Below are 14,184 nucleotides of genomic sequence, written 5' to 3' on the forward strand. Positions count from 1 at the left end.
ATACAGAAATAATTCAACGATCACACGGATAAAGTGCGTAAATGAAAAGAATAATTTTCCTAATTCAGTCCATGATGTTCCAGATGGTTTTGTTTCCAATCAGAAAGGACAGTTTGAACTAGAAATGTCTGTAATGACATAAAATCCAGATTTAAGTCCAAGCTTTAATCATTTTTTTATTGATTATAGATTCAGTTTGTTGTATTGATTTAATATCAAACCCTTTATAAAATGTATATACAGGGATGGGCATTTTCCGCGGATCCGCAGATTTCCGCGGATTTCATTTCAAGTTTGAACACTTTATTGTCGCTGATACTCCCGCGAGATGGTAACGACGTTAACGATAGCTTGTTAACTACGATTGTAAACGGCCCAGCGGCTGCCCCCCCCAACAACTCAGAACTTGCTGATCCCATCCCTGTATATATGGGGCGGCATGGCTCAGTGGGTAGAGTGGCTGTCTTGTAACTGGAGGGTTGCCGGTTCGATCCTCGGCCCCTCGAGCTCATGTCGAGGTGTCCCTGAGCAAGACACCTAACCCCTAATTGCTCCTGGTGGTGGTGAAGCACGATGGAGGCAGCATCATGATGTGAAGCATGGTGGTGGCAGCATCATGATGAAGCACGGTGGTGGCAACATCATGATGTGAAGCACGGTGGTGGCAGCATCATGATGTGAAGCACGGTGTTGGCAACAGCATGATAAAGCACGGTGGTGGCAACAGCATGATAAAGCACGGTGGTGGCAGCATCATGATGTGAAGCACGGTGGTGGCAGCATGATGTGAAGCACGGTGGTGGCAGCATCATGATGAAGCACGGTGGTGGCAGCATCATGATGAAGCACGGTGGTGGCAGCATCATGATGTGAAGCACGGTGGTGGAAGCATCATGATGTGAAGCACGGTGGAGGCAGCATCATGATGTGAAGCACGGTGGTGGCAGCATCATGATGAAGCACGGTGGTGGCAGCATCATGATGTGAAGCACGGTGGTGGCAGCATCATGATGTGAAGCATGGTGGTGGCAGCATCATGATGTGAAGCACGGTGGTGGCAGCATCATGATGTGAAGCACGGTGGTGGCAACATCATGATGTGAAGCACGGTGGTGGCAGCATCATCGTGAAGCACGGTGGTGGCAGCATCATGACGTGAAGCACGGTGGTGGCAGCATCATGACGTGAAGCACGGTGGTGGCAGCATCATGACGTGAAGCACGGTGGTGGCAGCATCATGACGTGAAGCACGGTGGTGGCAGCATCATGACGTGAAGCACGGTGGAGGCAGCATCATGATGAAGCACGGTGGTGACAGCATCATGATGTGAAGCACGGTGGTGGTAGCTGAACTCACCTGAAGCGTCTCTGTGTTTGTGCCAGGTGGCTGATGGTGGTTGGGGCGTTTCCAAGGCGATGGCGGAGAAAAACGTTCGGCTGAAGAGGATGAGGAGATCAGAGTAAGAAGTGAAGCTCAGAATCATCAGCAGCTTCTAATCTACTAATAAGTGAAACCGGAAGTGTATACGACCTGCTGTTGATTCCACATTTAAATCTGAACCTCAGACCTCATGTCAGGGATTATTTTATAAAAGATAAAACTTCTATTAAGTTCGTGGGACATTTGAAAACCCTGAAGCTCCTTTTTTAGTTTTAATTTTTTACATTTTTATCCCCTCAGAGCTCAATTTCATTTTGTTTGGAACTCTTCTGTCTTCCACCTTCAGTTTCATCTTTAAAATGTTTTATGTCTGTAGACAATGTTATCACTTTACAATAAAAAATAAAGCAGTTTATAGAAGTAAAAAATATTGCCTCTTGGTAAAATTTAGCTTACTTAAAGTGCAAGATCATGCACTGACACGTTTTCTGAATGTCTCCAGTGTGGACGAGACGACAGGAACCATGAACTCTACAAAGAAGCTGCAGCGCCGTCAGGTACAACCAGGAAACTAAAACCACTGAATACACATAGCTCATCACTTCACTGTAAAACCGAATAACATCTGAACATGTCTCCAGGATGTTTTTAAGTTTCCTTCAGGGTCACGTTAATCCGGTAATGTTTCTCTCTGTTATGTCAGTTTGTCTAAATTTAATCAATTCCAAACCGATGAGACAGAATCTGAGTCTCAGAAGTCTGGACAAACAAACAACAGTCAGAAAATCAGTTTTAGTGACTTTATTCTGTGATGTTTTTGGACCTTCAGGCTCGTCAGAAGATCCAGACTCTGCACAGTGCGATGAGGGAACTGAAGAGTCTGAAGCAGCAGAGAGACGCACAGGATTCAGGTGAGAATCAATGTTAGAAACTAAGTGAGAAGTGAGGTGAAATTGAAGGAGAGAAATCAGGTGAAAATGAAACTAGATGAGGAACCAGGAGGAGAGTTTTTGCCTCCTGCAGGTGTGGTTCACTACTTCTTCTAGTGTAGGGCCTCAGAGCAGCTGTCTGATTGGTTTCAAGTAAAAAAAAATGCTGCTGACCACTCAGAACAACAAATAGAAAGTTTGTAGTAGAGTTACGTGACCACTCACCTCAGGGATGTGATTTTTCCACGAATTCGCGGAATTCCGCTTTTTTTCAGGGAGGGGAATTTACCGCGGATTTCCGGCGATTTCATTTTAAGTTTGAACACTTTATTGTCGCTGATACTCCCGCGCAATGGTAACGACGCTAACGATAGCTTGTTAATGGTAACGACGTTAACGATAGCTTGTTAACGACGATTGTAAACGGCCCAGCGACTGGAAGTCGCTGCGCGCCCCCCCCCTTTGCTGATCCCATCCCTGTCATCTGTGGGCGGAGCTCTAACGTGCCTGTGTGTGTGACTGCAGGTAAAAGCGAGCAGAGATCAGGAGGTCAGCCGCCAACAGGAGAAACGAGTGAAGGCGACAGCACAGACACATCACCTGACCCGCAGCCTCCACAAGCTCCTCCCACTCATGATTCTGCCCCACCCATTCCTACACCTGTACAGCCTCTGGTCCAACAGGTGTTAAACACCGTCCTGGCTCGGTCTGCTGCGTCCCACAATGCATCTGTGCAGAGAGACCGGCCGAGGACGATTCCAAACATCCTGTCTCGCAGGAAGACTTGTCCAGAGCCACCTCAGAGCACGACGACTGAAGAGAGTAAGACTTAATTAACCAACCAGCTGACTAACTACCTGACCCACCTGTAGACTCAGTTACCTGGTGACCTCACTGACTGACCAACTGGTAGATATAGTCAACCAGTTACTAAGTTGGTAGACTGACGTACTAACTGATCTAGAAATAGACAAATTCAACCAGTTACCTAATTAGCTGATTGACTATCTCAATACCTAAATAATGGACTCAGACTAACAGTTACTCAGTTATCTGACTGAAGGACTAACTAACTAGCTATATGAATAAATAAGTGACTTGCTTAGAGACTTAAACAGTTACTGACTCATTAACTCGCTGACTGACTTGGTGACAATGAAATACCTACTAGTAGACTTAGTCAAGAAGTTATCTGAAAGACTCAGTGATACTTAGCTAACTCTTTGAGTGACTGACTTAATAACTAACCGACTAACTAGTGATCTGCCCAACTAAGTATTTTTTTTGCTGCTAATGTTGTTAATTAGCTGTCACTTAATTCAAGAGTTAATTAAACTGGTCTTTAAAAGGTTTTTTTGGACTGATAGTTGTTGTGGTTGCTCAGTAGACAGAGAGTTTACTAGTTGGTTAGTTGTTATTTATAAATTGACTAGTCGTCCTGCAGTCCGTCCTCCAGGTGAACCTCCGTCCATCCAGGCTCTGATCCCGACTGAGGTTCTGTCTCTGGTCCAGGCGGCGTTACCGGGACAACGAGTCCTGTTTGGACCTCTGGAACCGACGGTGCTGCAGTCGACCCTGAGTCCAGGTACTAACTAACCTCTGATGACCTGTTTGCCGGTTAACCTCGCTTTCGTTGCCAAAGTAACACATGACCTCCTCTGTAGGCATGGCGTCCGTCACCCTGAACATACCCAACCTGGCCAATCAGCAGCTGCATCTCAGTTCCTTGCCCCGCCCACCAATGAACAATATCTGCAGCAGCGCCGCCCCACTCACCCTCACTAACCTCACAGGTAATCGACAAACGTCTCACCAGCTAACCCACTAACTAGACTCGTAACTAAAGGAACAGTTTAGAGAGACTTTACCGATGATGTCCTGATCAGGTTTTTGGCCCTTGATCCAATGGGACTCATGTAATATTTAGTATCTGGCAATCGGAAACCATTTTACTTGATTAGACACATTTCATCTACAGCGGGTCCTCGGTTTACGAAGTCCTCGACCAGCGGTGTTTCGTCATTTCATCAGAACGGATTCGTGGAACTAGTTATCGAGCAGAGCGGATGAATACGTCATCATGCAACTCTATAAAAGATGGCTTTGTTTACGTTCGCCAGTTCTACACCACCTTGGATTGTGCTACATTTGCTAACTTTTTGCCCTTTATTATGTTTCCCAAGTGTAAGTCAGACTCTTCTAATGGCAATGCTTCGAAGAAAAGGAAACCCATCTCCATGAAAGTGAAATTAGATGTAATAAAACGCTTGGAACAAGATGGAACACAGATGAGCAATCGATATCGTGATGCACCTAACCACTGTGTTTACATTTTAACCGGAGTTTCGACTTATGGCAAAAATCAACTGACATCACTTCGTAGGAACGGAACTCTGACCTAAGTCCAGGAACCCTGTATTGTCGATCAGCTGTAATATCTGGTTGTTCTTGCAGGTAGAGCCTCTTAAGGTGTATGTGCACAAGAATCCCATCAGTTTCTGGCTTTCCATTCACATAGACATTCCTGTGGACACACAGGATCTGTCAATGCCTTGCTTCATATCTGTTGTCTATGTGAAACGCCCCGTGTATATAACACATTTCATGTATCATAGACCAGCTGTAGTACCCAGTAGTTCCACCAAATGGAGCCTCTTAAGGTGTAGTCCACAAGAATCCGTCAATTTCTCGTTGCCCGTTCACATAGACAACAGAAGGGAAGTGAGACACTGACGGACCCTGTATGTTCACAGGATCCGTCAGTGTCTTGGTTCATATCTGTTGTCTATGTGAAACGCCTCGCACCGGATTCTCGTTGCGTTTTGACCTACGTTGCAGCACCTCACCCTCTCGTTGCTTGCAGCTCATTTGCATAAAGTAGTCTTGACTTTTTCTTTATGCAAATGAGGCACAGGGAGCGGAGGTCGGATGCCGTGTGAAACTTTCATCAAGCATCTAAACTAGCAGTCGTTGAACTAAAACAAGGACAGATTCGCCTCAGATGTTTTCAGAAATACTTTTCGCTGAACTCTTTCTGTAATAAAAGACAAAGTTGACGACCGAGCCACCATGTTGGTCTGACTCCTCGACCAGCTGTCATGTGACAGGCAGGTGATATTCCAATGTGGTGTGTTTCCCATGCCAGATGAAACACCCTGAGGTACCATTAAACTGTAGACCCGAGGAGGCATCACTCAGGCGACAGTACATGTTAAAGCAGAGAGCATTGTGGGAGTTTAGCTAGTAAAGGGACACCATGACAAAGACTTCTGATTCTGAAATGCCTCGATCAGCCCCGACCTCTGAGACCGAACTGAGACATCTCTAGTGTTTGCTGTTTTGTTTGTTTTTTGGCCAGCTGATCATGACTGTTTTTATTTACACCTGCAGACTGCAACATGCTGCATATGGTTCAGCCTGCAACGTCACAACAACAAGAACAGAAACAACAACAACAGTCAGACAAACAGCAACAACTGACAGACAAACAACAAACACAAGAACAGAGTCGGCTGTTGGACGCTCAGCCGGTCTCTGTTGGATCGGACCAGAGCAGTGACCAGTCCGACCTCAGACCTTCGCCCTCGCCATCTCTTAGCGCCGACCGTCAGTCACAGGTAAAAGGGGCGGAGCCTCAGGAGACGGGCAGTGACGTGGACAACGAGATCCTGTCATCGCTCCTCAGCGAGATCTTCTTCCTCAACCAGAACGTTGCCACGACGAAAGCAGCAGGGGTCCCATCACCGGGGAAACCATCCTCTGAGGTGGGCGGAGCCAAGGAGCGAGCCCACGCCCACAGGCTCCCACAGTCAGACTTGGACTCTAACAGCACCGTTGCCATAGAAACAGAGGGGGCAGGGCTTAATGGCTATGCAGAGATGACTGGCGTGCAGCCAGGACCAGGAAACACTAAAGGAGCCGTTCTGGCTCCGCCACCTCTGCTGCAGATGAAGGTGGGAGGGGCCAAAGTTGCTCCACCCATCAGCAGTGACAGCACAGCAGGAGAGCCCTCAGCAGAGAGGGGGGAGGGTGGCGTGGCCTGGAGGCCGATGCCGAGGCTGGTTCCTCTGGGGCTGAGGGGGAACCCGCCCTGCTGATCACGTGTGATGTCACTGCAGCTTCAGGACCTCATTGGCCACCTGCGGGCAGCGAGCATTCTCTGATTGGTTGTCAGGAAGAGGAGCGGATCATTGATGTTTACAGTCGAGCAGAGATCGTGTCGTCTTTTTATTTATTTTGTCAGCGTCTTCATCTTTTCAGTTTAAACTCTGTTGTTGTTTTACTTTAGTCGTTTCAGGATTATTTCAGAATAAAGTTGAAACAGAAATAATCCCGATACTGAACTGGTAACAGATCAATGCTGCGGAATCTGACTGAGGATGTCGCTATGGCAACGGCAGGCACCCTGTTGCCAGGGTAACCATCACCTGAGGCAACCAGAGGGAAAAATGTTGAGAAAATATTCAGAATAATTTTGGCTGTTTCCAAACTATGATTTAAATATATTTGGCCGTGATCAATCGATTTATGGATTGCCAGAAAAACTATCAGCAGTTGCTTAATTAATCAATAAATAATTTTTCTGATGCAGTTTTCAGGCAGCAAACAGCCGACAGAATAATCAATCATAATGTTTAGTTGCAGCTTTGTTCTAATAAAAGTTTCTGATCAATCATGTCGATCAGTTTAAAGCTGACAAATATCAGATATTAGGTTTATTGTTGGGCTTTTATTATGAAATCCGACTTTATTTCAACCTCAGAACGTCTCGTTTGAAGAGTTGAAGCCTTCAGGAACCACAAACAAACGTTAGAAGAACAGTTGTTTGTTTCAGGCAGCAACTCACCTGTCCAGGTAGAAAACAGACTCTAACCCGTTTCACTTCATTTCATGTTTTGAGTTGAAATGGTTTTGTTTTCTGACTAAATGAAGAATCTGTCGCCTGAATTTATCTTTCAGAACTAATGTAGTTTCATATTTTAAAAGTTTTCTACGGTTCGGTAAACTTCATTGAGGCTGCTCAGACTAAACGAGAACCAAACTGAAAGAAAAGTTACTTTTTTAAAGCGTTACTTTATGATGTAGAAGTGTTTTACTTTGAAAAACTCTGAAAACTGGACAGACTTCAGAAGCGTAGAACTCCTTTTATAACAGAAGAAACTTTACAATATTCAAAAGAACAGTTTCTGCTCCAAATGTTGCAGCTTTACTCTGAAAATCTGAAACTGACAGAAGCTTTTTTTTTCAGAAGGTTTTCGTTCATCGGCGTCTCGATGAAATATTTCATCTGTTTCCGTTTTCAGGAAATAAAAAACTGACAGGAAAGTTTCTTTGTGTTGAACTGTGAAAACTCCTCGAGTTGGTGAAGAAAGCTCCCCTGAACTCACCTGCGCTAACTTGCGTAGACTGATTCACCTGGACTGACAGGACTCATTTTAACTCACCTGGACTCACTCACCTGTAAAGAATTACCTGTAAAGAGTCCCCAGTACCTGCAGCAGGATTGAAGCATCCGTCTGTCATGCGGCTCTGCTGTGTTTTTCTTAAATTTGTATTTTTGTACGAGTTAAAGTTAAACTCCGTTATCTGAATAGAACTCTAATATCAATAAAGTTTCACTGCGGATGTCTGACTGCTGAGATTTTATAAATGAAATTTTAAAAATGAAACTTTTACTGCTGAAATTTCTGCTGAAACTCAGGAATGTGACTTCTGATTTACTAGACGACACCTGGACGCATCATCGAAGCAACAGATGGACGATTTTCTGTTTCAGGTTCTGGAGGAAACCTGAAGATTTTTCAGACAGCGACTCACCTGTTCAGGTAGAAACAGACTCCACCTGCTTTGATCAGAACTTGAACTCCTGAATGTTTACAGTTTAAAGGCATTAGAGGAGATTTAATTTCCTACGACTTTGAACGTAGCATGCACATGTGCACATACAATCTCTCCCTCACCCCCCTCTAACCTCCCCCCTCTTAACATTTACGAAGAAACGCCCCCCTCCAGAAACTTGTGTAGGACTCGTGAAGTTGTCTTTTACGGCTGGGTCCCCCTGGATCTTTATCTGCCATTACCTAAAAAAAGATGAGCAAAACAAGTCACCAGCTAACTACGAAGCTATACCAAAGCAACACATACAGAAAACACGTAAGTCCAAGGCGTACGTAATCTACGTAACTAGGCCTGAGCCGGAAGATTTTTGATTGACAGGAAAGGGAGCAAACCAAATGCCTCGGTCCGAACGCATTGATTGGCTGATGTTTTTCAGGTCCTGCCATGTCCACAGTTATTTTTTTTTTTTAAATTCTTTTAGAGACCATACATACAAGTCCACTAAAGGTCAGTATATTCATTTTATGTGAATCAGACAAATTAAACAAAAAAAAAACATCCTCCATAATGCCTTTAAATGTTTTTGTTTGAAACGTTTTTCTTTTACGTTTTATTGAAAAAATACCAAAACTTTTTCCATGTTTTATATTTTAAAAAAACTTTATAAGCTAAATTTTCGCTGTTTAGTTCTGCTGTTCGAATTGGCCGAGTGAATTTCAGAGAATCAACTTTGTCTGAATTTCTACTGAAGCTGAAACTTCTTTTGCTTTGTTGGAGGCCCCTGAACGCATCACGCAGAGTAGAAGCCAAAAAAAGTTAAACCAATATTTTATAGTCAAACCTTTGGAGTTTCCAAAGTAATTTCAGATAAAAATGAGCTGCAGTTCTGATTTTAAACAAGACATAAAATGTGAGAAAACAGAAAATCTGAACATTTAAAAGACCTAAAAGTGAATTAAAGGAAATAATCACAATTGAAACGCAGTAAATAACTCATTGTGTTCTCTGAAGTGTTTTAAATACAGATTATTTAATTAAATTATTATTTAGTTAAAATGTTCTCAGTACATTTTATCATTCTGTAATTGATTGAATCATTTTGACAATTTTTTTTTTTTAATTTTTGTCCTTTACGTCCATTCATAGTTTCATGATGTCATCACAAATGTCAAAATAAAATCATTTTTCACTCAACAATAAAAAAGCTGCAGTTCTCGTTTCCGTCGCTCAGGGGCGCTTCCGCTTCACCGCACCGCTACAGCCATAGATATCTTTTTTTTTTTTTTACAGCCATAGATATGGCTACAGCGGCAACGCGTCAAATTTCGTCAGACGTGACGACACCGGATATTTAGATGCTCTACCATCAAAGTAAAAGCATGGAATTTAAAAAGGCGATCTGTGCAGATTACTCCTAAACTAAAAATCACTTAAATAACAGGAACCTGGAGAAAATTTTAAGTTTTATGAACCAACCACTTTAAAAATTAATTCATTATGGATGGAAAAAGTACAAATACATATAAATTTTAGATTTACAGCAATTTGTGAATCATAGTTTAAATTCTGAGCGAAATAAAAAAAAAATTCTGAGCGAAATGTGTACAAACAATTTTGATTATTTCCAACTAGTTAAAACCTGACATCAAAACAAAACATGAAAGCAACACCATATTATAATTTTAATACTTAAGTTTTCCATTTAAAAAATGTCCCAGTTGGAAGAATAAAGAATAACAGAACAACAAGAGAAAAGCTGAATTAAAATGAACTCTCTGAACACTTGAACCCGATAAAACATAAGGAATATGCAGCGGTATATCTGAAATATCCCAACATTAGGAGTGGGTTATTAAACAAAAGGAGCTTCTTGATAGTGGTGGAACCTTTACTCTTTCTGCTGTAACAACGATATTTTCCCTCTGAGTTTAATTAACTATTTCTATTCTTGTCTGTTTTGTGTTCATCTCTCAATATATTGTTGATTTGTGGATGTTTTGTGTCCCTTTTTGGTAATTTTGAGTCCTTTTACAGTTGTTTACAAGTTAAATAGCACATTAGAAACTATATTACATGAGATTGTATGTTTAACTGTTTTTCAAACAGATAATGCATAAAACAAGAAGAGAAAATGTCATAAAGGTGAGTATATTAAGTTAAACAGCTGTACTTATCATTTTTTACATTTTAAACTTGTTGAATAAATGTCTAACTGGTGTGGAAAAGATTTTTGTATATTTCTTCGTTTTATTCTAAAAATCCAGGGCGGAAGCGCTTTTGCCGCTATAGCGGTGTGTTTGACGCTCTCGGTGTCGCTCGGTTCAGTTCGGTTCTGCTCGTGTCGGAGGCGCTGCGTCTCCTGGTTCTTCGCCGCTGCGGAGGAATACGATGCGGAGCAGCAGCGACCCGGACCGAACCAGAACCAGAACCAGATCCGGACCTGCAGAAGCCTCCGGGCCGCAGACGGCATGACGGCAGCGGCGGCGGAGCAGCGAGACACGGACCGGAGCTGCAGCCGCTAGGGACGCAGCTGACCGGCTGCTGACGGCGCGATGACCGCGGACGGAACCGGAACCATCCGCAGCCGCATCAAGAACCTGCTGAGGTCTCCGTCCATCAAACTGAGGAGGAGCGGGACGGCACGGAACCAGCGGGACCTGAGCGGAAAGGTACACAACCAGTAACACACACTGTAACACACAAACACTAACTCACACATATAGAGAGACACACACTCAGTAACACACACAGTCTGCTTGGTATTTATTTATCAGTGTACTGTATTATTATTATTATTATTATTATTATTATTATTATTATATGTTGTGGTTATCAATTAATTGTATTATTATTTTATTTTTATTTTATGTATTAATTTATTATTGATTAATTTATTAGCTTAATTTAGTATTTTATATATCAGTGTGTTATATAGTTTTATATATTTAGTTATTTAATTATTATATGTCTTATTTTATTTTATGTATTAATTTATTTTTGTTTTATTTACTGATTTGTTTTATTATATTCTATTTTGTTTTATTATCTTTATCATCTTTTATATATTAGCTTATTTTTTATTATGATATGCATTTTATTGTTTAATATTTTACAAATTAATGTATTATTATTTTACATATACAATTAAATAATTATCATTTTATTTATTAAAATGCTAATTATTTTTGATAAATATTTTAGAGCTAATTTTATTTAGATTTTAGAAATTGGTTTATAATAGATTTTTAGTTTATTTTCATTTTATATTTTTGTTTATTTTGTCATTTTATTTACTTTGTTACTTTGGTATTTTACATATTAGTGTACTTTATTATTATTATTATTATTTCTATCATTATCATCATTAATGCTATTATTATATCTGTTATTTTTCTTAATATTTTTACTACATTATTTTATTTGTCTTTTACATATTAGTTTATTTTTTATCAATGTCTGATTATTTTTCTTTTATAAATCAAGTTCTTTTATTGCTTTATTTGTTTTTATTTTATCGTTTAATATTTTAAACACTAGTTGATTATTATTTTGCATACATGCTTAAATTATTCTCATCTCATTAACTGGATTATTTTGTTAATTATTTTGTCTCAATTTTTTTATTTCATATAGCGGTTTTCTTATTTTATTTAAATGTATAATTAATATTTTTGCTTATCGTTTTTCTATTTATTTTTTATTTAATGTATGAGTTTATTTTTAAATGTAGTATTTTCAATAACAGTTGACTTTATTGCTAGTTTTTTTTGGTAATTTTCTGAGCATTTCATATATTTTTCAAATATCTGTATCTCTTTATTTTTATTATTATTTTATTTATTAGTTTGATTGTTATTATTTTTGGAATTACTTTATTATTATTTTTAAGCAGCCCATCACAGTGAGGATAAGACTAAGAACTGTAAACAGTTTTTTGTCTTTCTGTCCTCGTTTTATTCTCATCAAACATGAACTAAAATATCTCGACTTTCTAAAACCGTCCTCGTTCTGAAAACATCTCTGTTGTCCTAAAGTGAAGTCTTTGCTTTAAATCGAGTCCTTTTCACTAAATAACCTCATTTAATGTTCCTGTTTTCTAAAATTAATTCAGCCTAGCGGGTCCACATTTGTTGTCTGGTCCAATAAATAATCGATTATTTGTTCACTTTTAACTCCATCAGCAGCTTTTCATGATCTAATCAATCAGTTTGAGTCATTTTTGAAAGAGAAAACATCTAAATTCTGTGACTCCAGGTTTTTACATGTGAATAGTTTGTGGTTTCTTTCCTCCTTTTTGACAGTAAACTGAACATCTTTGCTCTAAAAACATAATCGACATTTTTCCTCATTTTCAAACCAAACTACTGATGGATTCGTGCAGAAAATGACCATCAGGGAGCGTCTGTAACCTGGACTGCTCTGGTCTTTGGTCCGTCTGTCCGGTCATTCCGGTCTGTTTGTCCCTGCAGGGCTTCCGTCCATCTGTCAGCAGCTCCCACAATGCTTTGCTGGGACCCGCTGGACTTGTTTTACTGATGTTGTGAGGACAAACAACACGTCCTCACGGAGTAAACAAAGACCACAGATCTGCTGGTTCCTCCTCAGCTGATCTCAGAGTTCTTCTCATCGTTTCGTTCTTTCAGCTGCTGCCAACAGTTCGATTAAAAAAAAACTTACAAATGAGAAGCTGCAGGAAGAAAAGCAAAGGGTTTTCTCTTTAAAACACTCTAAAGGTGTTTTATTGGATTTAAGTTAGTTTGTTCTTTGGATGTTCTCTGCTGGTCATTCAGTGTTCTGGTTCATCCAGACATTCGTGCTGCATCTAGAACCGTCGTCTTTCTGTTCATGCAGCTCCATACCATCATACTTCCACCTCCGTGCTTCACTGTCAGGACTATGCATCCACTTTGATAGAAGAGACACAAAATAACGACAAAGAGAAACACTAAGCAACCACAGAGAAACACAAAATCACCATAGAGACACAAAACGAAAACAAAGAATCATAAAATGCCTGCGTGCTTCACTGTCAAGACAATGCATTCACTGTGGTAGTCCTGGTCAGGAGATAAACAAAAGGTTAAGGAAGAGACAGACAAAGATCACAAAGATGGACAAAAGAACCACAAAGACACACAGAACTATCAGAAAGACACAAAATCCGTCCACAGAGACACAGCAAATAGCCATAAAGAGATAAAATGACCATAAAGAATACACAACACAATAAAAAAGAAAGGCAAAACAACTCCAAAGATCGACAAAATTACAACAAAAGCTCACAAAAGGATTCCGTTCTTCACTGTCAGGACTATGCATCCACTGTGGTATTATCTTCATCTGACCAAACAATGTTCTCCAGCATCCATCAAGCTTCTTCTCATGTTCTTCAGCAAGTTTAGTTCTGAGCAGCAACCAGGTTTAGTTCTGGTCCTCCGTCCATAGAGGCTGATGTTCTGAAGGTTCCTTCACACTGTCTGATTTTTGTCAGATTTTTCACTTCCTGTCTTCAGTTCTTCTCCATGTGGAGCCATGATGCAGACATAGATAGACCCGGTCCATAGGTCCACACATTAGAACGTTCTGCTGTTCTCAGCTCATTTTAGAAAAATGTTCATGCAGTTTCATTGCTTTGAGTTTCTACTTTGGGTCTTAAATGTTAAATATAGTCTTTCTGAAGTCTTTGTTTTTGATTGTTTGTGTTAAACTTAGAAGTATTTGATGTTTAGTTGATGTTCCACAGGCCTGTTCTCACTGCTGTTTTAGACTTTATGTCTTATTGATGCAGAATGTCGACTCACTGACCTCAGATGAAGCTTTAACTGTCTGGACTGAAGCTGAACAGCTAATACTCAGTTTATTCTTTACATGTTGAGCTGCTGATGCTGGAATCTGATAGACGATGAAGTTCTAAACGAGCAGCAGATTCTGATCTGACTGCAGGAAGTGAGTTTCCTGAGCAGAAAGATTCCTGAAGGTTTGTGAGTCAGCAGTCGGTGTTTCCTGACAGCTGAGTCTCTGCTCTCTCTGAGGAAA

The 14,184-nt window shown here is 40.6% G+C and overlaps 2 protein-coding genes across 7 annotated transcripts in view; both read left to right on the forward strand.

The window, feature by feature from the left end:
- mgaa (MAX dimerization protein MGA a) overlaps positions 1–7,935 on the forward strand; it is a 39,760-nt gene extending 31,825 nt beyond the window's left edge. For 5 of the 6 annotated variants that reach the window (XM_051947419.1, XM_051947423.1, XM_051947428.1 and 2 more), the window contains 7 exons: positions 1,384–1,460; positions 1,884–1,938; positions 2,211–2,292; positions 2,836–3,132; positions 3,755–3,895; positions 3,975–4,103; positions 5,701–7,935. In XM_051947419.1, coding sequence (XP_051803379.1) covers positions 1,384–1,460; positions 1,884–1,938; positions 2,211–2,292; positions 2,836–3,132; positions 3,755–3,895; positions 3,975–4,103; positions 5,701–6,407 — 1,488 coding nt within the window. In that variant the 3' untranslated portion in view covers positions 6,408–7,935. The remainder of the gene's footprint in view (positions 1–1,383; positions 1,461–1,883; positions 1,939–2,210; positions 2,293–2,835; positions 3,133–3,754; positions 3,896–3,974; positions 4,104–5,700) is intronic. The other variant, XM_051947435.1, reaches the window with a different exon arrangement.
- Positions 7,936–10,423: 2,488 nt separating this feature from the next.
- mapkbp1 (mitogen-activated protein kinase binding protein 1) overlaps positions 10,424–14,184 on the forward strand; it is a 41,031-nt gene continuing 37,270 nt past the window's right edge. The window contains 1 exon segment of the mRNA XM_051946140.1: positions 10,424–10,817. Within this exon segment, the coding sequence (XP_051802100.1) occupies positions 10,701–10,817 (117 nt within the window). The 5' untranslated portion in view covers positions 10,424–10,700.

This window comes from Acanthochromis polyacanthus, chromosome 1 (genome assembly GCF_021347895.1).
Source record: "Acanthochromis polyacanthus isolate Apoly-LR-REF ecotype Palm Island chromosome 1, KAUST_Apoly_ChrSc, whole genome shotgun sequence".
NCBI lineage: Eukaryota > Metazoa > Chordata > Actinopteri > Pomacentridae > Acanthochromis > Acanthochromis polyacanthus.